This window comes from Astatotilapia calliptera, chromosome 2 (assembly GCF_964374335.1).
Source record: "Astatotilapia calliptera chromosome 2, fAstCal68.1, whole genome shotgun sequence".
Taxonomy (NCBI): domain Eukaryota; kingdom Metazoa; phylum Chordata; class Actinopteri; order Cichliformes; family Cichlidae; genus Astatotilapia; species Astatotilapia calliptera.
Genome location: NC_137423.1, coordinates 27,557,747 through 27,584,278, shown reverse-complemented (window position 1 = coordinate 27,584,278; position 26,532 = coordinate 27,557,747). Strand labels below are relative to the sequence as shown.

The following is a 26,532-nucleotide window of genomic DNA, read 5'->3' as shown; positions in this document are numbered from 1 at the left end:
GAAGTTTGGTCCGTTTACAGTATCCTGCCATGCGATTGCATTTGTCTCTAACTATCAGAAACCTTAACGTTAACTTTTTTAAGTGGAAAAGTGTTAGTGTTTGTCCTCCAGCTTCACTGTTTATATTATGCTAACATAGCTGTGTTGCTAGCGATCACATAGCACATCATTAAATACCAGCTAGCCCAACTTCAGTAACCCTATAAACGTCACTGCTGTTTAGTTTCCTGTCTTCATTTATGTTGGAAGTGATAGCAGAGCTGTACGTTTGATTTTTTTCAGAAATCTCTCAGTCTCTCAGTCAGAACATGCTAGCGAAACTAGCGAGCTAGCTTCCGCTAGCTTCCTGCTAACTTCTAACTCCGTTAAATGTAATAAATTTTGTTTTCATGGATGCCTGGAAGTTAAACTTCATAGTTACACCTGGTAAAGCAGCAATGCTGATCGTTTTATTAAAGATGAAAGAATTTAGACAGTTTTTAACTCTCAGTGATGCTGCAGTGTTCGTTTGACCTGAAGGTTATGGAGTTTAGGACCTAGATTACTCCCAGATTTAAGAGCATCTTAGTCCGACAATAACGACGGCCGCTTGCATGTTCTGCAAAAAAATGTGCTTTGTCGTGTATCTGACAGACAAACACCAAACCAGTTCCACATCACTGAAGTTGCACCATTTTTACAAACCAATTCTGGTTCATTTGTTTCACTCAACAATCGGCCATGTGCGTATGAAAACAAAGCCACTGCGCATGCGCGTTTTACTCATATTCTATCGCGATATTTCATTTTCCTATCGTTGCCTAACATTATACTGGTATTACCGTGAACGGTATAATATGGCCCAGCCCTAGTCACAGGCATGGACAATATTGCACATACTGTAGTTTCTTTCACCATGTTGAGTCATCATTGAAGCTATATGGGTCATTTCATATCAACTGACTAAATCTGGAAAAAAATCCCAGCCTGAAAAATTCCCAGGGTGATCATGAACTCAAATTTGCTACATAAAGTGAAGGTCGGAGATATTTGGCCAAAAAAATATGATTTACATAATTTAAGTAGCTCTGTAGATATAGCTGGTTGAAAATGCCCCCAACTTAGATAGATAGATAGATAGATAGATATTTTGTGACTATCTATCTATCTATCTATCTATATATATATATATATATACACACATTTAAAAAATAAAAAATATTTATATGAAAAAATATCTATTTTATGAGTAAACTTATAACAATATAGAGGTAAAATGTTGCAGTTTCTTTAATAAGAAGCGTGCCCCCCCCCCCCCCCCCCTTCTAACATTTGAAAGGAAATTGGAGATGGTCAGGCTAAAAGCATTTCTCTGTGCGCCCCAGGGTGGCTGTGGCTACAATGTAGCTGCCATCACCAGTGTGTGAATGTGTGTGTGAATGGGTGGATGACTGGATATGTAAAGCGCTTTTGGGTCCTTAGGGACTAGTAAAGCGCTGTATAAATACAGGCCATTTACCATTTGGTCATTTGACATATGTTTAAAGAGTGAGTTATTTAAACCTCACGCTTTGTTTTTCTAATATTACATCAAGATCTGAGATGTGCTATACGTTTGCCTGACCTATCTAATATCACTGCAAACTCTTTGACTTCCCCTGGAAATTTACATTCCATAAAATTTTTGGTAAGCTGCCTTTTTTGGCATACCTTCCTGGTTTTCTATTATAGTTCCAGTTCAGTGAAATGAAGAACAGCTACGTTTTTCCATTTACTAATTATAGTTTTCTACAGAGACCATAAACACAAGTCTATATTTTATATAAGGCTCGTTACTTGCTTTTGTACCACAACCACTATGCATATGGCCTGTGTGTCAGTAAACAAGAGCGGGGGACTCACTTGTCTCTGATTATTGTCTGTAATTCACGGATCTGGTCATTCAGAGGAAGCAGCTTAAGCTGGGGTCCCAGGTTGTCCTGGCTGTCAGGCTGTGTTGTGGCATCACTTGGTTCGGAGTTGGATACTACTGCAGGCACGCTGCTGTTACTGTTTGCAAACCGAACTTGCTTCATTGGATGCTCCTGGCCACTGCTCACATTGTTCAGCTGCTGATTGTGGCATGGCATCCTGAGTAAAAGCAAGAGATATCTATGCTAAAGTCAGCTAGCTTCTTTCCGCCGCGCCACACACGTACTAACGGTGTGTCACAAGGAACACAACGTGCTCTGCCGTTAGCTTCAACTCTTAAACTTCGAGTAGCTACTGCACAGACACCCGCGTTAGGACTTCACTCGCAGATGTACAGACACCGAAACAGGTCGTGTTAAAAACAATTCCTTGCCAAAACGCAGCGATTAGAAAACCTGCTTGCCTGCTAGCTTTGACACGACGTTAAAGAAGGCCGGATATGACGTACCCGGCGTGTTGACTAACTGCCCTCCTTCCTCATACAACATGGCGCTGATGTTGGCACCGCTGAAATGCGGCATTCACTTTCAAAAACGAAAACTAGCGCTTCTCATTCGGCAGACGAGCTCGTATCATGTATGGAATAAAAGTCGTAATGAGCCGGGGGCTGGCCATGCACGCCAAAGCACATATCCGGTGAGTGAGGACGGGGCTGGTCAGAGAGGACACGGTGCTTTTAGCCACCAGGCAAGGGCAGAGAAAAAGTCTTTCTAAGTAACTTTCAGGAATGATACCTAGATAGATGATTTGTTTTCTGGTTTGTTAGAGAAACAGGCGGTTGTCATCTGTTAAAAGAGCCGTTTGGGTTTGCTTTAAGTAGCTGGCTAAGTAGCTAACCCTGCATTAACTTAACGACTTAGGTTACTCATGTTATGTCATAACGTCGTTATTAGTTTTGAATGTATGTCAGCTGAACGGAAAGCACGTCAAAGTCAAACAGGCTTCTTAAAAATACAGTTCAATATGTGTGTGTGTGTGTGTGCGCGTGCAAAGTCTGACGCCTGTCAAAGGTCCCAGTCACGTGTTATCGGTCTTTACTGAAAACTTAGATAAGACCGTCCCACCCTGTCAAACCTAGGGTAACTGTCATGTCACGTAAACGCGCTGTCATAAATTATTTGGCACATTTACTGTTTTTAGAAGTTATTCATTCTTAGCTCCAACTCTTCCAAGTTGTCACATTCCCATTTAATGTGTCTGACACTAGAACGGTTCACTCTCACCTCATGTTAAGTATGCCGTTCATCTGTCATCTTCACATGGCAGGTCAAAACAGATAAGAGGGATGTTTACAGTCGTGCTGTGTCTTATAGGAAATGAAAGTATCAAACATGTTAACCTATTTCACTCATAGTCACTGGAGTCTTATTACAGGGTAGGTTTACGCTCAGTTTGATCTTAAATGAACCATACAGATGCTGTGTTTTTAAGCACTCAGGTCCTGCTTGATCCATTACTGTGCTTCAGTGTGGTATATCCTGTTCTCGGTGTTTCAAAACGTTTACCAAACCTTTATTTAAAAACCAGTTTAGGCAACTTCTCTTCTGTTTGTTTGGTTTGCATAACCTTTGAACTCCGACTATGAATGCTTAAAAAATTTGCTGAAATCACACAATGAATTAAATATTTAGTACTTATTTGTTTAAATGATGTGAGCGTAGTGGTTTACCCATTTGCCTAAAGAGGTAAAAAATCCTCCATTTGATTCTGGGAGGAATCGAATATAGAAGGGAAGTGCATCCGGAGTAAAAACTGTGACAAATCAAACATGCACAGCTGCTCTTTGTTTTACATGATGTGAATTTTGGGTTATTAAATTTTACTTGCTTTTATTTACTGCTTTACACTTTCTCTCTGTGTGGTAAACATGATTATTGAAACATTTAGGAACATTGGTAAAATCAGTGCTCTTGTGTGTTTCAGTCAAGTTCACCTCCACACCTACGAACGGCAACATGGAGCACCAACAGGAGCGAAAAAAGTCGTCAGATTTTGGAAGCTGCAAAAGTAAGTGTGTATTAAGAAATAATCACATATTGGCGTCCTGTTATTCAAATTAATTAATATAGGGTAACAGTGAATTCCCCTTCCACAGCACTTACAGGTGACAGACAAACGGACATGTTGGCACGGAAATGCAGGCGGGGGACTAAGCGCAGACCCAAAAAATGTGGTGAGTACGGTACCGTGTTTTAATGATTACTTAGTGAAACATTTCATGCTTGGATGACATGAAACCTTTAATTTTTTTTGTTTGAAAATGCTGACCATTGTTATTCTTAAGATGACAAAACTAAACAGTGTCATATCTGTGAATCAGTTTGGTGTTACGCAGCCTTAAAGCTGATTTAAACTGCTGCATTGAATCTACGCTGTAGTTACATCATAATTGCAAATCCCTCTGAAACCTTATGCCGTAATCTAATGTACACCTACCTGGAAATGTAACCGCATGTTGCGTTGACACAGACTGTCTTATTGCTGGTCAAATGAGTTTTCTCTGTCAAATTGGGTTAGGGGGCTGAACTCTTAAACTCTTAATGGCTTCATTGCCTAATGGGCGAAACGCTAAAATAAGACTCCTGAGAATTTCACATATGTTATGTGACTTGAATAAAAGAGACATTCGTTTTACAAGAACTTGGGTTAGGTATTAATATTAACTCCACATTGAAGAGTTTAACTGAAAGCTGAGTTACATTTAATATTTCCAGATAAAACGAGTAACTGTAACGAAGTTGGGCCTTACAGAAACTTCAGTAGTGCATTAAACTGTTCATTTTAATCCTCCCTCAGCAGTGTCACACATTGCTGATTGTATTTGATTAAAAGCAGGTGCTGGGCGCACTTTCACTGTAATTTGTTAGGAGGTGCTGCCATACAGCAGCGTCGTAACATGGTGCCACCATATTGAGTGGATTAGAGGAATTAGTGCATATTCTCCGGCCTGTGGAGAGTCCCTGTGGCAGATGTGTGTTGGAGCGTGGGTAAACAGCTATGCTGGCACCAGTGGGCTCTCGGCCTCAGCTGGGATGACAGCCCAGGTATCTCGTGGGACTTGTAGTGTCAGACTGGATCCCCAAGTCCACCTGGAGACTCTGCTGTCATCGTGGCTGCCATATCTCCTTGGGGACTCCTGTTGACATTTGATGTTCTACGTGCGTGCCCAGAGAGCCATCTTTAGGTTACTGGGATTGTCAACACTGAATGCTAAATGTATGGTGTTTGCCAGTATTGCCCAGTGAGGCACATTAGACTGTTAACATAGCAGTTATCCCACATATTTTACAAGGTGTTCTATTGAATAAATAAAGTTTGCTGCTGTGTCTTTTACACAGCTGAAGGAGGTGAATTCAGCTCAAATCCTGTCTGCGATGCTGTCTTACGTGTGGCCGAAGGATAGACCCGACCTGCGAGCCCGTGTTGCACTCTCTCTGGGCCTGCTCGCTGGATCCAAGGTAAGCTTAATTTCTCTTTTATTTATTTTTATACATATCATATAAAGAGAATTTAATTAGTTTGACTGGTGATTAGCCACATTACTTGGACTTACCTAACAACAACTGATATTTTTATCACATTACTTCTGCTTTATGCTTTGTGGATTTGTTCCACCCTGAAGAAGAAGGTTAGCTAACAGCTAATGCCCTCCCTTGTGACATTAGGAGCCAGATATTCTTAGATGAAAGCAAGATACTTTGACAAAATAAATTCAGCTGATTGTAGACAGAGTTGTTAACTAGCACAAAACCCCTGCAGTCTTCACTCATCATATATTCCCACAGCTTCAGAGTCATTCTTGCATGTTGCTGCTCATTTTAATTTGTTACTGTTTTCAAAAGAGATGCATTTTAGAGAATTGGTAATTGGAAATGAGGATTATTAATTTCTCCCCTGGTAGATGTTTTAGGCAAGGACATCATCAGTATGTTAAGAAACAATTCGGTAAATCATGTACGTGGCTTTTCACAGTGAAACACAGTGACGAAGAGAGGTTATAATCCAAGGTTACCACTGGCTTCAGTTAAATCCACCATTATTAGTTATAACAGTCATCATAAAAATGTGTATTATATTTTACCAAAAAAAAAAAAGATTAATCGAATTTGCAAATAATTTCAGCTCTGTTTAATTAAAAATGCTAAAGACAAGAAATCAGTTTTAAAAAGTGAGAAATTGTGTTTGTTTTGTTATGCATGCATGTGTCTTTTTTCAATATAATGTATAAAAACATGGGCAAAAACTTGAATGAATGCTAAAAATAATTCACACAAATACTAATTTGGCTTTTTGACAACAGTTCAAGCAAGAAGTTTAAAAAAAATTTTTTTTCTCAATATATAAAATCCAAAATATTTGATATTAAAATATTAATAGAACCTGGGGAAATCTGTGTGCAAAACCAGTGTTGAAAAGCCCTTTGTTTTTAAACCAATGTTATTGGTGTTACAGCAATGCTTGAACATTCTGATTGGCCTGGAGCGTTATGGCATCAGGTTAAGAGGGGTTACCAGTTACACTGTAGATTTCCTGCTGATTTCAGGCTTAAGAGAGGGCACAAGGGTAAACGTGCCATATCCACACTTTCTTTTTGAAAAGTTATGCTGTCATTAAACTAAAAAACGTTCACAGATTTCCAGAAAAATTGAATTTTTGAAATTCAGTACGTGCAAAAATGTAAGATCTGTGAAGCAAGTGTCATGAAAAAATGCCAGTGTCAAGCCAAGTCATTTGAATAGGTCTAACAAACTCTGTGTTAGGAAATGCTTGGTTTTATTATTTGCCACCAGCTTTTTTTTTTTTTGGCACTGTTGTTGTAGGATGAGACTGAAGTGAAAAGCCTGATAATGTGGATGTGAAGTGCTCTGAAGCCCAACAGATGAAATTGGGGCGTTCAGTATTGCATTCAGGACCTGCTTCATTCATTTTTAATGAAAACAAACCCCAACAAATAAACATTTACAACATGTAATTCTTGCAAGGGTGGCGTCAATTAGTCATTAATTATACCAGCATGTCATTACTTTGCAGAAAGTTGACCTGTAGCTTCACTTTTGTATACAGTGATTTTGCACATCCATTCATTTGCTTAACTGCTTATCCAGTTCAGGGTCATCGGGTCGAGCCTGTACAGCCTATCGCAGATGTCGTGCGACAAGGGGCAGGGTACACACTGAACAGGTCCTCAGTTTATTGCAGGAAATTATGCTTTTTTGTGTAAATTTGATGTATCGTCACTGTTTATATATCTTATTGCTTTTGGTTTTCTGTCATCCAGGAAGCAATTCAATTAATGAGTGTTAGGATTTCAAAAAAATTGTATCATTTTTGGCACACAAACAGCTGTACTGGTAGTTTTTTAGGATGAAGTTTTGCTTTGATCAGCTTGTTTTCTTAACTTTTTGAGAATTTACTACAGTGATGCTGTGTTACGAGATACAAGTGACTCTGTAGTTGTGTACTAAAAGCTACTTTCAGCTACTCACAAGGGGTCGCCACAGCAGGTAGCGCTACTGAAACACAAATTAAGCATATTAAAACGCTAATCTTTTTGACATATATATATTTATTTATTTTAAGAAAAAAAAATGTTCTTGCTTAATCAATTAACCTCTCAGCTCTGACCACCCTGTGTTTAAACATCATGAGTACTCACGATGGGTGATCACCTTTTGGTAAAGATCCCATGTGAAACTAAAACAGTCATGCATTTAAAACAGCGTCTTATGAAATAATTAATGGCATGCACCAATCATCGCGTGATGCATTCCCTCTTCATTTGTTGATGGTCTCTAATTTACACCCTGGAAAACAATCAGAAATTCACAGCTCCTCAATAACCGTGTCCTGCTGCCACTCAGCATGGCTCCCTCTAGTGTGTGCTAAAGAGGAGAGAGCTCATACATGCAATCCAATCTTCTCCTCCCTTTTTCCTGCTTGGCTGGAGTTAACCTTGATTTCTGCAGTATGTCTGTTTGAACTAAAAGCACCAGCAGTGTGGATGCAATTTTTAAATCAGCAGAATAATTATGCGGTTAAAGTGCATCACACCTCTGCAAGGGACATTATCGGTGACATTTTCATTTCAAATAAATGATTATATACTAGCTCTTGTTTTTGTTGCCCTCAAAGAAAGCCTTCTCTGTCTGCATGCCTTGCTATAAGCTTAAGCTAATTCTTTGTAGCCCGAAGCCTTTCTCCGCTACTTGACACAGCATCTCTATTATGGGATGACATACTGCGAGGTACAGATTGACATAGTGTCAATTTAATCTCCAGCATTGCTCGTTAATGGATTTGAAGAGCGCATCCAACCTTATCATGTATTAGTGGTAAAATTGAGGACATGTTTTGGCCCTGTGATAATAGGCTCAGGCTATTTTTGTGTCATGTTCTGTTGTCTTGGTAGCAAAGTGGCAGATATTGTTTTTCCTTGAGGGACTCAGAGGACTTCTATTGTCTGAGCATAATACCCAAGAGTATTAAGCAGGAACCCTAGAGATGTAGCTTTTGCACTTTAAATGGGCCATTATTAGGTGTCCTTCATACATCAGAGGTGGCACAGGTTTATTTCACATATGCTGGTCATATTTTATTAAATTTATACCCCACAGAATTCGATGGGGTAAAGGAACATAAAGTAACCCCCGTGTTAGAGGTTGAGATGTTCAAATGAAATGGTTTTTAAAAATGAAAATGCTTTGCTCTGTGATGCCGTGTTTTCTGTCTGTCCTAATGCGCAGCGGACCGCCCAGCCTGAGTCACACAGCTGTCCCTGTGCTTTTAATTAGCCCTAATAACCATTTCAATTCCATTAGCAGGAAGCACCAGCCTCCTCTCCAGCACCAGCACAGCCAGTCACAATGAAAACATATGCATGCATGCACACTACCCAGCATACCATACCATGCATACACATAACTGAATGCACCTGAATGGTAATCTTGGTTTTTACTTTGTAACAGTGGAGTTTTACTTTCTAGACCTGTGAGGTTTGCACACACAGAGACACCACAGAAAGCCAGAAAAAGAAGACTCTGGACACATATGTCAGTTTAATAGGCTATTTGAAACTGTTTCCTCCTCTGAGTGTTTTGTCCCTCTCTCTCTCCCTTCCCAGATCACCAATGTGATGGTGCCCTTCATGTTTAAGTATGCAGTGGATGAGCTTAACCAGATGTCGGGACACATGCTGAACCTAAATGACGCGCCAAGCACTGTGGCTACCATGGCAACGGCCGTGCTGATTGGCTGTAAGTCCCAGACTTGTATTGCACTGGCAGGTGCCGCGCTCATCAGATGGGACTGTGGGACTGCCTATTATCTACAGGCTGACCTTTCTCATCACATTCATATCAATGCCACGGCATAACCTCTGCTACTCGCTCACATTATTTACATTATGAGCTTCGTTCTGTGTCTGAGTTCCTTTTAATCCTCACGACCCTCTCGTGAGTGCTGAGGACGATCATGTATGATACCTGTGAGCTCTCAAGGCAAACAGAGGTGAATAGATTTATAAAGCAGTGGAGAAGAAATTGCAATGTCCTTTGAAAGTGGTTAGGTAGTTATTTTTTTCGTGCTGTGGCGAGGCCAGGGTTGCTTCTTTCACTTCTTTTTTTGGGGTCACCTTTTTCTTCTCTTTGTCTAAATGCTTCTGTGAGTACAAGAAAAAAGTCAGGAGTGAGATGTGAATGTGACGTGCCTTCCTGATTAGCGTAGGATTTCTGGGAACTGCTGCTGGAAAGCAGTATAAAATGAATAAACATGACAATACTAACAACCACTGTAAGTCACTGTGGCCTTCACTAAGATCAGCTTGTAAGCGCTGTATGCTAGCCCTGTAGCCACTTGTTCTAATAAGCCCACTTAGGTCTTATACACTAATACTACAGTTGAAGCACATGACGGGGGCTCAAGATGAGATGAATTGGGGTGACAAAGAAAAATGAATGAGGAAAGAAAATGAGGATGCTGTTACAAAAGGGAGATTTCATTTTTTTAAGATTCTTCTTTGTGACACAGAGGACACAGTGCTTGTAGGTTGCAGTGTCTGGTGTAATTTGGCTGAAAAGGGTGCACCGTGCTCATCCTACCTTGTCAGATGTGGACACATTGTTCATTAGATGAGCATTTCTATTTAACGCCACATTACAGCCCCACGAAGAGCGGCAGACAGAGCGATTATTGCCCTGACTTTGGTCTCAGCAGATGTGCCATGTATTCACACAACTCAGTGAAATCACCACAGGAAGACCACATGTCATTCAAACACAGACTAATATCAATTTGTGACAGTCATGCTAGCCATCTGCTTGTAAAACAATTTATGAGCAGTGTGAGAGCTCAGATGAACTGACTTTTCTTTTTAGTATTTAATTGGAGTTGCTATCGGACTGAACAGCTCAGTTTTCTTGCTGTATATTAATGATCCTTTGAAAAAAAAATCTTATTATTGGATAATTTCTTTAACATAAAGACATGCTTGCTTCCACTTCTCTCCTTCACTGAAAGTCTAGACGCTGCATTCAAATTAAGCCTGTTTATTGACAACTTGATCACACCTTAACATTTCATTCTTATAAAACCTTGTCTCTGTTGCTCTGTTCTGTCGGTATACACGGTCAATGCCTTGCTGAACACTCGGATACCCTCCCTCCCTTCAGTCTGCAGTGAGCTGGCCCGCTATAGTAGTGAGGCTTCAGACAGCATTCTGCTTTGTAATTACAGAGGGGAGACTGCTGCTGTAGCATTGCAGGGCTTGCAGACCAGAGATGATGCGAAAGACTTGTCTTGCCACCTCATACGATCCGTCTCCTCAGAGTAGTCAATGAGCCTAAAACCTGTCTAGTCTTAAGTGCCTCAATGTGCTGCGTTCTGTTTAATAGGACAAGACAAGTGTGGGTCATATTCTTGTTTTGCTGCCTTTTAACAGTCTCCCGTGCTCAGGATGGCAATAGTTTCTCACTTTCTGCAGTTTAAACCTCCCTGCTTTTCACAGCAGGTGTCCTAAACTCTCCATCTCCTCCGCTATCCCAGATGGTGCCTCACGGGCTTGTGCAGCCTTCTTCAACGAGCTGAGGAACACCGTGTTCGGCAAGGTGGCCCAGAGCTCCATCCGACGCATAGCAAAGAACGTCTTCCTGCACTTGCACAATCTGGATCTGGGTTTCCATCTCAGCCGACAGACAGGGGCGCTGTCCAAGGCCATCGACCGCGGCACGCGGGGGATCTCTTTTGTCTTGAGCGCACTTGTCTTCAATCTCGGTCCCACGGTCTTTGAGATGGCCCTCGTCAGTGCCATTTTGGTGAGTTATAGGTGTAAATGAAGACACAAACTACCACACAGCGTGCTTATGCATTCTTTTTCAGCTTTTACTTCTTATTGGTGTTGCTGTTTCAGTGATTGATGTTAACATCACCTTGCCACTCCTCATAGCCGATTTCCCGGAAATTAATTTCACAGATACTATCTCATTTACATTTTAAATGGAATATGAATCCCTGTGAACTTTTGGTGGGCCCATTAGTGCTAATGATGAAACCTAAAGCTTTCTTGCATCTTAATGTCCTCCTGTGGAGTGTGCCCTAAACAGATGCCCCTTCTTCCACTGAAAGATGGGCTCATCTTTTAGTTCGTGCTATTACTCCACTGTGGATGATCAGATTGCCTGTAACAAGTGCAGACTCCACTGGCCAAATAGCTAAAGCGTCATCATGAGTACTTCTTGTCTTTTCCTATTCATTTGTAACCATTGCTTTCACAGTGGAATGATCAAAAACAATACCCTCTGAAAGTACCGTGTGACGCTAATAGATTGGTCTGATGTGGTCTCTTGACTTTTATCACAGTGCTGTTGAATTACAGCATGTAAAAGATGCTTCTTCCTGCCTGTGCTTTTCTCCTCTGCAGTATTACAAGTGTGGCGGACAGTTTGCAGCAGTGGCCTTGGGTACCTTATCAGCGTATACCATTTTCACAATTCTCGTCACACAGTGGAGGTAGGATTGATGTTTTTTCTGCTTTTTTTCTGTGTCTGCCTGTTGTTCAGATTTGTAATCGCTTCAAAGAGATTCGGTTAACATTTCTGTGGCTCTCTGCATTGTAAAAATGCTCACTTTGAAATCCACAAATCAGCCACGATTAAAGCCATCGACAAATTACATAAGATTGATTACAATGCAGTGTTCTGCTGTGAGACCTTGGGTCCTAGCATCGATGTGGTTGTTTCTTAGAAAAGTCTCAACCACTTACAGAATGTTTTTGAAATTGGATGAATATGTTAAAAAATGTTTCTTGGTACCAGAAACTTTTTGATTTCCAATTACAACCAGTTTGTCAGACAATGTTTATCTATTTGCAAACAAAGTCTGCACAAATTCAGTTGGTTAAAAGGACTCTGACTACAAAGTGGTAATCAAAGACCAGAGCACACAACTGGAATATTTTGTGGCTACACTGAAAGCTATGAAATATTAGCTCTTTGCTCCAAGAGGCTAAGCCATCAAACGATAGTCGATGGTTTCCCAAATTGCCTAAATTTTGCCACCAGCCAAGTACAGCCTCCTTGTCAGCACCTCTGTCTGATAGTAACGGCCTCACATTGTCCACCCATGTTGGATAAACTGCTCATTAACTGCTAGAACATGACAAAGAGCCTCTTTTTAAAACTTCTCAGAGCCCAGTCTGTTCGAATGCTCATGAGATGTATTAAAACAAGCCTGATCCGTGGCAACACCAACCCATTACACATAAGGATTCGCCAGAATTTGCACCAAACTCCCGTTTTCTATCATTTTTGATAGGAAAAAAAAAAATCCAGTCACTGTTTTGATTTTCAGTTTGTCGATAATGAAATGCATGTAATAGCATTTCATTTTCAAAAGCAACTTCATCGTGGCAATAATGAGTAGACCAAATTTACAAGCTGTGCATTACTCACATTAAGGACTGGAATTACCAGTCACACTGAAGCTATTATTTCAAAGTAGGAAGATTTCTCCCAGGGAAGAGAGTCAGCAAGACTCTACTCTATTAAGAAAGAACTCCTGTGAACATTTAATTGATACTGTTGCATGTAAATTACTTAACCAAATAAATTTCAAATATTTACTTCAATGGAGCTCCAACTGCCAGTGTCACAGTCCGGAAAGGTCCATGACCCGGGTTTTTGTACTGATGCAAGTGACTGCCATGTTGTTCATGTGTCTGTGCACACAGGACTCGTTTCAGAATAGAAATGAACAAAGCAGACAACGAAGCAGGCAATGCAGCTATTGACTCGCTGCTCAACTACGAGACTGTTAAGGTGAGTTTTAAATGCCCCACACACACACACCTGTACACACCTACCAAATCTGCTCCTTGAGGTGACTTTGACCAGGCACATCGATATTAACAAATGTGTATGTCACCATCTAAATATTTATATTATCTATTTGAGGTCTATAATACAGTGGCCCTGAGAGGCCAAACACCAGCAATAAGAAAAACGCTGCAAAAGCACTCAAACCTTGGCTTGGAGAATGGTTGTTATTATGTTAGACGAAATTTCAGGAAAATGATTTAAAGCATGCTTTTGTATATATGTATAAGGTCAGAATGTTTGTAAAACATGGATTAATTATTTCAGAATCATTTTTATCTGTCACAAAAACCTCAAATTATCCCAATTCATAGACTTGGAATTCTTTTGCATTTCTACTTGAATATATCAAAATATTTGATTAATTCTCTGTTGGTTATTCGATCAGCTATTTTCTTTTCAGCTCTAACACATTATAAAAGCATAATTTCCTGTGTTTTTACTTTTCTCATATTTCTTTGTCTTCATTTCTTCCTCTTAATTCTCTGCGGCACTCTTCTTCTCAGTATGAAATTGTCCACCATTTCTGTAAATGTCACTTCAGTAGCTACAAACAATGAGACATTTATCACCGGACACTCAGGACTATTTTCACGGTTTAGTCAATGGCCCAAATTGTGTCCCAATTATAGTTTTGGACTGAAAGGTATCTGCCACTGGGGGCTTTAAAAATATAATAGAAATGTCATCTGAAGTCCTGGGTGGTTTATGAGTGAGAAAGAGTCTCACCTGCCTGATGTGATCAGTAAAGATTACTGTAAACTTTTCTCAAGGTCACATTACCTTAAAACTCTATCTCGTTCAGTTTTAAATCTCTTTTTAGGCAATCTTTTAGTACACAGCACAAACACAAACATAATCAGTGTCGCGTTTCATTGCTTCGTTGGCCGTTGCAGATATATTTTGGATACCATGTTATTTTCTTTGCCGTATTATTTTGCGTCCTGTTTCTCTTAACGTTTTGTTCTGTGTTATTTTGTGTCATCTGTGTCAATGCGGCCGGATTTAGCATCACTCTGAGCTGTGAGTGTGCATATGTAATTAGATCTCCGCCCACTCAGAAATCCGTTCCACTTTCACAAAGGGCTGGATGAGAACCTGAATACGGCTCCTTGCACTGCTTCGGTTTGTCCTCCATGCGCTACTTTCTAGTCTCGCTTATTTGGTGCATTTCCTTATATGCAAATCAGTGGCAGGTCTGTGTCCGCACAGCACCACTGCCGTTAGCTAGAGAAGCAAATCGCCCACTTAACCAGAGCAGAGAAACAATGATGCAAGCTAAACAAACAGCCGTGCAGCAACAATATTAGGTAATTGGCAGCAGAGTTGAGGAGGATTGTTATGATTATATTGTTGTTTTATGTGCCGAATTTAAGAGATGTGCAGGAGAGTGCTGGTGGCTGAGGCGCTTTCTTTTTTCCCCCCCTTTAAACGATAGCTGTATGTCTTAATCAGAATTAGTGCTGCTTGTGTGGTGTAACACTTAAAAGAGCTATGTGCACTCCGTTAGTAATCTAGGTGTCTGTGTAAGCTGCTACAGATGTAAACACAGAGGATGATGACAATGTCGGTGATGAAAAAGCTGCAGCAATTCTTGTTTAACTTGCACGGGATGTTTAGGCTTTTCTCTCTCTTTTTTTTTCTTGTTCCAGTTGTCGAATAGTTGTAACATTTGTTGTGATTCTGCTATTACTGTTTTACTGCCAAATCTTCACCATGCAAAGATAAGGCAGCTGTATTGCTTTCCACATCCTTTAAAATCTAACGGGAGCAGATTAAGAGACAGAGACATGAAAAAGTGCTTTAGAGGCCAACTGAGACCCAGACTATGCCCAGAGCGGTCACAGAGAACAAATGCAGCCTCGAGGCAGGCTGCGCAAAAGTGTCTATCTGGCCGACACGGCTCTCCATGCTTCCTTAACCTTTAACCATTACCATATTTGAGTCTCTCCCTCTTTCACTCTCGACTTACTCTTTCATTCCTTTTGTGAATGTTCTCATTGTCTCCGTGGCCTGTGCTCTGTGTCTTAATATTTCTCATCTCTGCTGCAGTATTTCAATAATGAAAAGTACGAAGCTGAAAGGTATGATGGATTCCTGAAGATCTATGAGTCATCCTCTTTAAAAACCACGTCCACACTCGCCATGCTCAACTTTGGTCAGAGTGCCATCTTCAGCGTCGGCCTCACTGCCATCATGCTGCTCGCTAGCAAGGGCATTGCAGCAGGTGAGTGTGGAGCTTGGAAAGGTGATACGTAAATGTCTGTTGTGGGCTTCCGATTTCTTTTGAGCCATAAATTGAATTGGATCCATGTGTAAAGGTAAAAAAAAACCCAAAAAACTTGCTAGACTGACTTGAGCTGAATATAACTCTTCATGCCAATGATTTGTGGTAAGAACACAATGGAAATAGGGTTTAGACATAAATAAGTTTAAACATCTCAAAACAAAATCAAATGGACCGATGAAACTGGAAAAGAAAAGTAAACTCTGCCTGAACTGCATAATAGAAACTAAATGAGAACAAAACACAGCAAGCATGAAAAAGTGGCATGAATAGGATATAAAATAGCTTTGATGCAGAAATTGAAATCACAGGGGGTGGAGATGGTTTGTCTACTTTCTCAGCTTGAAAGAAAGAGAAGGAGGAAAAAAGGTTTGGCTGTTATTTATTTTTTTGGATCTTGCATCCAAAGACGCATACATGATACAGTAGAGCGAGAGCATGTGCATCGCTGTAAGCTGTTCTGTTGCTTTTCTATAGGTACAATGACGGTGGGAGACCTGGTCATGGTGAACGGGCTGCTCTTTCAGCTCTCCCTCCCTTTAAACTTCCTGGGTACAGTGTACAGAGAGACCAGACAGGCCCTTATAGACATGAACACTCTTTTCACTCTGCTCAACGTCAACACCAAGATAAAGGTAACTTATCGGCCTGTCACGCGCTTCTTCACATTTATTTTTTCTCCTCCTGACGGTAGAGAACGGAATAGGTGAATCAGAGCAGAATAAATGAATCTCCACAGAGTTGAATCTTAAAAATTGAAGATAAAGGCAAGTCCAAAATGTGATGAAGCCTGTTACCCATCCATTTTCTCCAGCAGATTTTAAAAAAAGAAGCGAGCGGTAAAAGATTTTAACAGCAGACTGAGTTTCTCTTATTGCTGCATGACTAACCTATGCACGTGTTGTAAAAAAAATGATAGGTTGCAGTCAAACATAGTAATTACGTGCTTCATGTGACTCAGGTGCTTCCTCGTCTATTGCCACTTGTAGTGCATGACATTGCTCGCTGCATTAATGCGATCAGTTTGGGGATATCATGGGAATTTCTTGTGGATCTATCGGCTGCTTACTTAGTGATTTATTCAGTGTTTTTTTAATTAGAGCATCCATAATTTAGTCTGAGTTTTGTAGTATATTAAAAGCTTTCTTTAAACCCCCTCCAAAAAAACTAGGCCTTGTTTGCCTTGTTTTTATAGTTAATTTCACTCCAGTGTTTCAGTTAATTTGTTGTGTTGCAATTATCTGTTGGACTATACAAATGATAAACTTGTTAACTTGCCTAATATTTGTGTTGTGTTCCAGCGCAATTATTGATTATGACTAGTGGTAGCAAAACAGACAGAAACAAAGGAGTGTCAGTGGGGAGAAATGAAAGGTCAAACTGCACTTAAGTGAATGGCTTTCTGTTAAAATTGCTACACTCATATAATTTTGGTCATTAGTGATTACTGAGTGCGCTTTCAAAGCACGGTATTGGTCTGTCTCATCCTGTGGTTACAGGAGAGGTTGAAGAAGCTGGCAGCCTCTTAAAGTAAATTTTTTGCCTTGTTAATGTTTTTTTTGTTGTTAACAAAAGCCACTTCTGCCTGCAGTGCAGCTTTCTCAGTGTCTCCTTTATTGTTCCCCTGCCAGCTGAGGGTGCAAATAACAATTCTATCAGTACTTCCTGAAAAATGACTAAAATAATGAAATAATTGTGGGATTAATCTACCACCAGTGCACAATTTCATCCTATAGAAATTAGGAACGTTTAGACAGATCCTGCTCTTTAAATTATAAAATGCCCAACATTTGTACAATTTCTAATCTGCAAACCTCATATTTATTTGATTTTCTTATTTCATGGGATGTTTCATTGTATGGATCGTTTTCCTTTCTTTGTTTTAGACAGCCTATGTTGCGTCAGAAGAGTGCACTTAAGTGCAAATGGGCACCTCCTTCCTAACAATACAAAGGCCATTCTCATCTGCAGCCTGTAATTACAGTCAGAGAAATGAATCTGTCCAGTTACTTTTCTCTCATCAGTAATATTCCTCTCCATTGTAATTCCCAGTGGAATGGCGCTGCCCAGCAGGCCATTACTGTCTGAGTATGTGGGGGTTTTGTTGGGGTCTTTTTTTGGTAACACACTGGCCAATTATGTAGATGTAAAAAAAATTTAAAAGTCTCCCTCTCTTGAAGCTGCAACACTAAATAAAAGACAAATTATTTTGGCTTTTTTCCCATGTCGCAGGGTGTGAAATTATCATCTGTTTATACTAATGGACTGAGAGTTATTTGTATTAATTGACTGAGGTGGATAGTGTGTGATTATGTTGCTATTAGGTGGTATAGACATTGAGCAGAACATGCTTTTACTCTGAAGCTAAGGACAGCGTTTTATTCACTGCTGACCTTGGCTGCATCGCCGCACTGTGACTGAGCTCAGTATGTACCGAAAGTATTCACGCCTATTGATCCTTCAATCACTGTGAAGGGCAGCGTGTGAAGATTCATACGGCCTTTTTGAAACGACCTCTCAAATTTGCTGTGAATGTCTCGCTTTATGCAGTCCATGTAGGCTCCGTGCTCCAGCAGTATGCCTCTTTACAAGGTGTTGGAGTAATGTTGCATCATGTTAAGCCTTCTCTGCCAGTGGCTGTTCTGGATCCTTCCTTCTTTTTCCATTTTGCCTGTCTTAACCCTCTGATGGTGCGCTCTAGGAGAAGGATCTCGCCCCACCATTAACCATCACACCACAGGAGGCCACCATCCGCTTTGAGGATGTCTATTTTGAATACCTGGAGGGCCAGAAAGTCCTAAACGGAGTGTCCTTCGAAGTACCTGCTGGGAAGAAGGTGGCTATAGTTGGCGGCAGCGGGTCGGGGTAGGTAACCTTTCCGAGATCTGCGCTGTACGTTAAACCTTTAACCCAGCCCGTGTCATCTTATTTGCATGTCTTAGACAGTCTTATCACATATCATCAGTAGAGTGGGGGGTGTAGCTCCCCCAGCTCACAGACAGAAGGATGCTGACGATTGGTTCCATGTCTGGTTGCAGGAAGAGCACCATTGTGCGGCTTTTGTTCCGCTTCTACGAGCCCCAGCGGGGGAACATCTACATAGCGGGGCAGAATATCCGAGACGTCAGCCTTGACAGCCTGAGGAAGCTTTTGGGGGTTGTTCCTCAGGTATGAGAAAATCCATCACAGAAATAAACAGAAATGAAAAAGTGTTTTTATCAGCCACACAGAGATTTTTATTTATTTTATTTTGTGTTTTTGGCGGGGGTGGGGTGGTGGGGTCTGAACCTTCTCCTCCTCAGAAGAAGCACATGGACCTTTTGTCCCTAAGTGGTAAAGGTAATAATATATTGTTAGTGATTAAGCACAACAAGGGGGCAGCAAAGAACAATGTAACATTAACCATTAACAATAGCATTCAGAAATGAGCTGAATTCAGTTTGGTTTTCACTGCAGTGAGCTCAGAGGCTGATCTGAACAGATGGTACATGCACATATTTTTGTCATTTGCTTCCTTCACGTTCTCCTTCTTTGTAACTGCAGTCTTCTGTTTCTTTCACTGCTGCAATTAAAAAAAACCAAAAAAAATAATCTCTGAAGCCTTATTTTTTTCTTAACTGTGTTTCTGTCAGGATGCTGTTCTGTTCCACAACACCATCTTCTACAACCTGCATTATGGGAAAATCAACGCCACGCCAGAGGAGGTCTATCAAGTAGCTCGTCTAGCAGGCCTCCATGACGCTATCTTCAGGATGCCCAATGGCTATGACACCCAGGTTGGGGAGCGGGGCCTCAAGCTGTCAGGTTAGCTGCATCATTATGCCTGCTGTTTAAGTACGCTCTTTCCATGCAAGCCACGGAAAAGCCTTGTTTTGCTTTTTTCTGGATGGTATACTACACTGGAAAAAAGAAAATCACACCCATTCTCTTAATAATTTGCGCGCTAATAGTTCCACATTATAATATAGTAGTTATACAGAAATCTAAGACTGGCTGTTTCTCTTGTTTGTTTGCTTTTTATTATTTTCACTGAGGAGTATCCACTGGTTCCATTCATTTATTTTAAAATCACACAAAAAAAGAATGATTCATGACAAATGGAATTTTCTAAGAAGAAAAAAAATGGGCTTCTTATTTAGTTATTTATGTTCAAACAGCTAAAAGTCCAAAATCAAAACCATTGTTGAAACCATTTGTTGGAAAATGTTATAACAATACATGTTTTGAGCCCTATTTTGCTTAATCAGTTATCAACTACTTTTTGTTTATGTTATTTCACTGGATTGTAAATTGTATAACTTTATAAATGTTTAATTAATAGCGAAAAATTGATTTTTTTCTAAGATGAAAATATAAACGTAACACAGTTTAACTGACTATATACACTTAGAAGCCACATCATTAGGCACGCCTTGCTAGTACTAGCTTTGACCTCTTTTTTTGGTCTCAGAACTGCCTCATTTCTTCATGGGATGGATTCAGAAACATGCTGGAAACATTATTTTGGTCCATATTGACATGAAAAGATCTCACAGCTGCTAAAGATTTTTCAGCTGTGCATTCATGATTGGAATCTCTCGCTCTACCACATCTCAATGGTGCTCTGTTGCATTGAGATCTGGTGACTGCGAAGGCTGTTTAAGTGCAGTGGAATCACTGTCGCGTTCAAGAAACCAGTCTGGGATGATTTGAGCTTTGTGACATGGCACATGTTATCCTGCTGCAAGCAGCCATCATAGGATGGATACAATACGGATACAATAGGGATGGGTATCGTTTAGGTTTTATCCAATACCGGTGCCAAACCGGTACTTTTGAAACGGTGCCGGTGCTTAAATGGTGCTTAAACCGGTGCTTAAAGAATGGAGAACACAAAATCGGTCCAAAAACCTCTCATGTTCAGCTGTTTTTTTGTAAAAAGATAACAATGTTAGCCTTTTCTGCAGCTATGGGGCATATATGGTATCCCTCTTGGCTGGAAGCAGTGCTTAAACAATGGAAAAAATGCAAACTTTATCCAAAAACCTCTCATGTTTAACTGTTTTCCACTTTTTCTTTGGTCATTTTAGCCTTTTTATCCAGGGTGAAGGGAGTATCTGCCATCAAACAAGAAGACAGCCGCATGTAGCTATGATGATGTTTGCTAGTTCACCTTACATGAATTAATGTAATAACGTGGTTAGCCTACTCAACGTAAATTACACACGAACAACATTAAGCTACTCACGCAGAGAAGAACGGCTGCTGCTGCATCAATATCCTCATCATTTCTGCTACACTGGCAGGGCTAGGGGCCAGGACTCTCCTCTACGTGTTTTTGGGGGATGTTGCTAACTCCGGGTCCGATAACAGGCACCACACCCGCAGCTCGGTGTGAGGTCTCACAGCAAGCTATCAAATACGGCGCATTTCTCGGCTTTTAAAAAAAACGCTATGCGTCGCCAGGTGTTTCATCGGATTTGAGGTGTTACCTCCTTTGACAGTATCACAGTATCAGCTTAAAGCACTTGTTACAGGCTGCTGAGTTTGCATATTTTGCTGTGAAGTACAGCCAGACTTTTGACCGCTTTGCCGTGGTCATTTTTAATCTGTAGCTCTGCTCTAAAAGAACGTACGTACCTGGCCCCGCCTACTAGCCTCAGAAACGTAAAATGATTGGCTAGAATCTAAAGTGTATCACAGCTCAGGAAAAAAAAGCACCGAAATAAAGCACCGAAATGTGCGCTGCTTTTCGGTCTGGTTACCGTTTATGTCAGATGGCACCGGATACCGGTACCCATCCCTAGTCAGCAACAGTACTCAGGTAGACTGGTGGCTTTAAACCATGCTGTGTTGGTATTAGCAGGCCCAAAATCTGCCACCATTTCACCCCATCACTAGCCTGAACTGTTGATACGAGTCAGGATTGTGCTGCTCTTCTCTTCGTTGCCTTCCTATCACCTCAGAGCAGTCTGACTATTCCCCTCTTATCTCTGGCATCAACATTTTCATCCAGAGAACACAGGATATTCTCTCTCGCTCTTTCTTTTTTAAGATCATTCTCTATAAACCGTACAGATGGTTATGTGGGAAAATTCTCAATATATCAGCAATTTGTGACCAGCCCATTTGACACCAACAGCCATGCCACGTTCACTGTAACGGCTGCTCAGTTTGAACTTCAGCAGGTCATCTTGACCGTGAAGTAGGGCAGAATAAAGAGATGAAGCAATAAGTTCTCATTGTTATTTAAGAGTTGCACATGTTGTAGCTTTTCTTTCAAATAAATTCTGTTGTCTTTGTTATCAAATTCAATGAAATGAGCACATTGTTAGAAACATTAGTTTCAGCATAGTATGTTTATATGAAAGTACCATGAATGAACCAGGAGCATTGTATCATATAGCTGCTGAGCTGACTGCTGAGCATGGCTTTTTGAAATAGTTTTAACTGTGATTAATCTCTCGCTGTACTGTCATTACTTCAACATTTTCTTCAATTTAGAGTCTGAACTTGTTTAATGGCATGTTGCCTTACAGTTAGTCACCCTCATTTGATCTACACATGACTGTGTAGTATTAGGTTCCTAGCATCACTGTGCAACTCATTTAGCCCACGTAAACACACATAGTGTGAGCATTTTCACTCAGCATTCAAGATGCAATTACTGGCAGCACAGATTTCTTTATGTGGAGTGACAGAGTGAGTGAGAGAATGGACAAAATAAAGACGTGACTAACTTCTCATTAATTTCACTGCGGCTGTACGTGACAGCTGCCTGTGAGTTTGCGAGAGGAGGAAGGGAGTGGGGGGGGGGGACGAGGAAGGAGGCAGTCTGGGCTCTCAGACTCCTAACTTTCTTCATTTCTGTTCTCCACTGCCAGCAGTATTTACTCTCCCCGAACACCGCTCGCTTTCAAGTGGCCGCACACGGCTCATATGTAATAAAGGCAAAGTCAGGCACAGCGGGAGAAATCTTTGCGTCCTGCTGATTTTTCTTCACAATTAAATCAGGTCTGGTTTTTTTTCCTTTCTTTTTTTTTTTCTTCCTTTTCTTACCAGACTGAAACGTGTAGCATTGGTATAGTCTAGGTGTTGGCCCTCAGTTTGAGGTAATTATCTAGCGAGAAGGGTCAGACAGAGACTTGCAGTAACGCGTATTTCAAAGGTTTTGGCATTCGCCTCGCTATTTATGACGTCTGGTTTGTTCCAGGAGGGGAGAAGCAACGGGTCGCAATCGCACGGGCGATACTAAAGAATCCGCCCATCCTCCTGTATGACGAAGCAACCTCCTCCCTGGACTCCATCACTGAAGAGGTCAGTCTGACAGTGACAGACACTAGCACCAATTTCTAATATACCCACAAATGCCCGCTCCCGGCTGCACGCACACATTAGCATGTCTGCATACACATTTAACAGAACAAACACCCACTCAGTCACCTGCTGTAGGTACACAATAATTCAGCTCATTCCTGCGTCACATACCTGCTGCGACATACACCCGCTGCACACACACACACACACGCACGCATACCACCCCCATGTTCTCCCTTGCCACCTGCCACTGTTTTCTCCTACTTAATCTCCAGCTCAGCTTAAACCACACAGTCTTTGTAAATGTTACATTTAATGAGAAAGTTCAGCACGCCCTCACTGAACTTCAGGGAAAAGAGTGGGGCAGTAGACGTGGTTGTTAATTGAGTTTTTTATTTCCTCTCTCTCTTGCTTCTCGTCATGATGGTGTTTTTAAATTATCATATGTAAACACTGCAAAGAAAAAAGCATATGGAGGTGGATGTTGCTGAGCAACATTGTGTTGACTTAGCTTCTCTTTCAAATCAAAGTTTGCGAGTACATTTCATATATTTCCTGTCATTCATGCTCTCTTTTTCCCCCCCTCCTCCCTTTCTTTTCAGACCTTTGTTATTGCAAACTTGGAAATATTTTCCTTTGGATTACGGGGGTACTCTTGTAAAGCTTAACAGTGTAGTAATGTTATTTGTCCTTGTGTGCATCCAGAACATCCTGACTTCAATGAAGGAGATGGTGAAGGACAGGACGTCTGTGTTTATCGCCCACAGGCTTTCCACCATCGTAGACGCAGATGAGATTATAGTGCTCAATGAGGTGAGAACTCAGCCATTTATTTTTTTTACTTGATCTCATTCTGCCCTGATTAACATCTTCAGGTGTAATGCAATTTCATACGACTGCTGAGTGTGCCCAAGTATAAACACACAGTGTGTTAATTGCCAGTCCAATTAGACGATTTTACATTGAAGGATGATGACCCGCACTGCGTGACCCCCAGTGCACCGCTTGTGCCAGCAACTAGAAATAAGTTAGCAAGTCGTCTGTCTCTCTCCTTTCTTTTTCTTTTTTTTTTTTTTGGCACTCATTTATTTACCTTTCTTGAATGTACGTGATAAAAACATGCTTTGTTTAGCTTCTCTCATTAATTTCAACAACAACAGGACACTGTTGGTAGAAGTGAATGTATTATTTTCTCCATAAGGGCTCATTAAACCAGTCAGACTCAACTGGGTGTTTTGGTCAGATGGCGTGTCTTGTTTGTCTCGGTGACTAATAATGTATGGGCCAGCTTCCCAGACACTGATGAGGCCCTATCCACGACTAAACATGTCTTTCCGCGGCGCTCGCCATACAAATGGCTTTATGCGGTTTTTCGGTCAGATGCGTTTAAGTCAGGGTGGAGGTGAGCAGCGATACTTGGTGTGCTTTGCTATTGTGTGCTGCATTACAGAGCTGTCCCAGCTGCTTGGGCTCGGAGACGTTGCAGAGCACAACACAGTGAAGTCAGTTATTATCTGGAAAGAAAGAGTTCAAATAAAATGTAACACAGGTGAAGTGACATTTTCCGCCAGCGCTCGAGTCAGATGGGATAAAATGAGAAGAGGCTCTCTTTGAACTGCGGCGAGTTGAGCCTGTGCCGTTCGTGTTTCCCGAGTCAGATGGCGGGGATCAGAGGGTCGTGGCGAGGAGGCATGTTTGCGTGTGATGTCGCCACGGCGTTTGCTAGTGTCACCAGCAGAGGACTGCCTGGGGTGCTCATTAAAATAACGAGCGGAAGCAGTCACATGTTCATCCTGGGTGCACTAAAGATGATGCCAACACCTCTGCATGCTCATGGGCGGTGGGGGGAGGGGGGTGCTTTCATTTGTGTGTGACTGTGTGGGAGGGCTGTGTGGCATGTGTGTGGATTTGCGTGCGTGTCTGCGTGTTTTGCAAGAGGAATGCAACAGTTGTTGGGGAGGCGGCAGGGATTCTTATTGGAGGGGGGGGGGTGTCTGCAGAGAGAGTGGCCGTGAAGAGATGCTAGCTATGATTCTGTGTTAACAGCCCTTTTTATTGTCCTGTGAAACCCCCCACCCCACCATTTAGACTTTATTTTTTCCATATAATTTGGTTTCCTTTTCTCTGCTTAGGGTAAAGTGGCGGAGCGAGGCACCCACCAGGCTCTGCTCAGCACCGCTGGCAGCCTATACGGAAACCTCTGGAACGCTCAGAACAGCAGAATCCTGAACAGCAGCAAGAACTCGGCCGAGCCGCGGGCCGAGCGGCTGTCCCAGAAGGAGGAGGAGAGGAAGAAATTGCAGGAGGAGATCCTCAACAGTGTGAAAGGCTGTGGGAACTGCTCCTGTTGAGAGAAGCTGCCACCCACCATGTTTGTTCATCCCTCACAGATGGCCTACACTGGAATCCCTGGTCTGCGTGCTATTGGGCAGGCGGGTACATCCCCCACTACCCCACTACCCACTCCAGCCAAAACCCTGTTATTATGACTATCTCTCCTCCTCTCCATGGAAATAAAGGCCAGCGCTCGCCAAAATGGAGGAGGAGGAGCAGGAACAGGGAGCAAGAGTGTTTAGCACTGGCTGATGTCCAGAGAGAGAGAGAGAGAGAGCTTATATGCCAGTTGTCTCAGCTGAAGCAAAGCATAAGAGACCTTGTATATCACATACGTGCGTGCAAGACATCTGTTAGTCAACATGGTTGCCCCCTCCTCCTCATTTTTTTTTTTTGACATCAGGTTTATTGACATCTTCCTCTGCTCTGGAAACAGATGAGCGTACATGTAATGACTTTCATATGCCTTGATAATGATGCAGTTTGTATTGATATGATTTTTAAAAACAATTCTTTACAAAAGGAATGAAACTTAGGTTTGGTTTTTATATATAAAGGGTGTATACGTGCAGCAGGCTGTGCTGCAGTATGTTTGCCCGTCATGTTGTTCTCGACATTTATTCTGAAAATGTGAAGATGTGCAGATGATCTGATCCCAGTAGAAGGTGATATATGTATATTTTTTATCTTGTTTGCACGAGTTATTTTGTGCAAACAAGTTCATTATCCTGTTCACACAATTATACGATAAAACTGACTTGTGGAACGTCAAGGCCTTTGTACATCATTTAGATGGCGGCACTCAAAAAAACACTGAACAGCTCCCCCGTGAACTGCTCGTATGTCACGGTCACTTTCATGTAAGCATAACACTGAGACTAAGAGGAAGGAACTCTAATAAATCATGGACGGGTCTCACTACAATTTGAGCTTCATTTACAGGTAACATCTTAAAAGCATTTTTTTAACCATCATATCCCTTAGCCTTGGTTGACAAGCCTCTTCTGATGCAGTTATTTGGGAAGATTGATATTTTTTGAGTGTATGACCAAAGTAAAGACTCTTTCCGTGTGAAGGTTACGTGTAGATTTGGAAAGACGGACAGTGCACACACACCCTCTCTTTCGGAGGGTTGCTTTAGTTACGAAGCATTTTTTTGTTTGGACCATTGCTATAATTTATCTAAAAATGAAGAAATTTATCACTGGGTGTCTTTCACACTCTGCTTCATAGTGCTTTGGACTATGTTGGTGTGTTGGTACAATTCAGATTAATAAATGTTGGCTTTTCTCTAAATAA

At 41.3% G+C, this 26,532-nt stretch overlaps 2 protein-coding genes across 2 annotated transcripts in view; one reads left to right on the top strand and one right to left on the bottom strand.

Moving 5' to 3' along the window:
* Nucleotides 1-2,412, bottom strand: part of uprt (uracil phosphoribosyltransferase (FUR1) homolog (S. cerevisiae)) — a 9,223-nt gene extending 6,811 nt beyond the window's left edge. Inside the window, exon 1 of the mRNA XM_080287934.1 lies at nt 1,882-2,412. Coding sequence (XP_080144060.1) covers nt 1,882-2,108 — 227 coding nt within the window. The 5' untranslated portion in view covers nt 2,109-2,412. The remainder of the gene's footprint in view (nt 1-1,881) is intronic.
* On the top strand, nt 2,406-26,532 carry abcb7 (ATP-binding cassette, sub-family B (MDR/TAP), member 7). The gene is made up of 16 exons (XM_026191048.2): nt 2,406-2,586; nt 3,874-3,957; nt 4,046-4,123; nt 5,289-5,408; nt 9,071-9,203; nt 10,990-11,258; nt 11,864-11,952; nt 13,172-13,259; nt 15,369-15,543; nt 16,081-16,238; nt 18,305-18,468; nt 18,642-18,771; nt 19,236-19,407; nt 22,796-22,899; nt 23,605-23,712; nt 25,032-26,532. Exons 1-16 carry the CDS (start codon nt 2,437-2,439, stop codon nt 25,248-25,250), a joined length of 2,241 nt encoding a protein of 746 aa, XP_026046833.2. The 5' UTR covers nt 2,406-2,436; the 3' UTR covers nt 25,251-26,532.

Excerpts from the sequence above, each read along its gene's own strand:
- abcb7 (XM_026191048.2), top strand. The coding sequence starts at position 2,437 with ATGGCGCTGATGTTGGCACCGCTGAAATGCGGCATTCACTTTCAAAAA. Across the intron at positions 9,204-10,989 it reads AACGGCCGTGCTGATTGGCT|ATGGTGCCTCACGGGCTTGT; the intron begins GTAAGTCCCAGA and ends CCGCTATCCCAG. Across the intron at positions 11,953-13,171 it reads ATTCTCGTCACACAGTGGAG|GACTCGTTTCAGAATAGAAA; the intron begins GTAGGATTGATG and ends CTGTGCACACAG.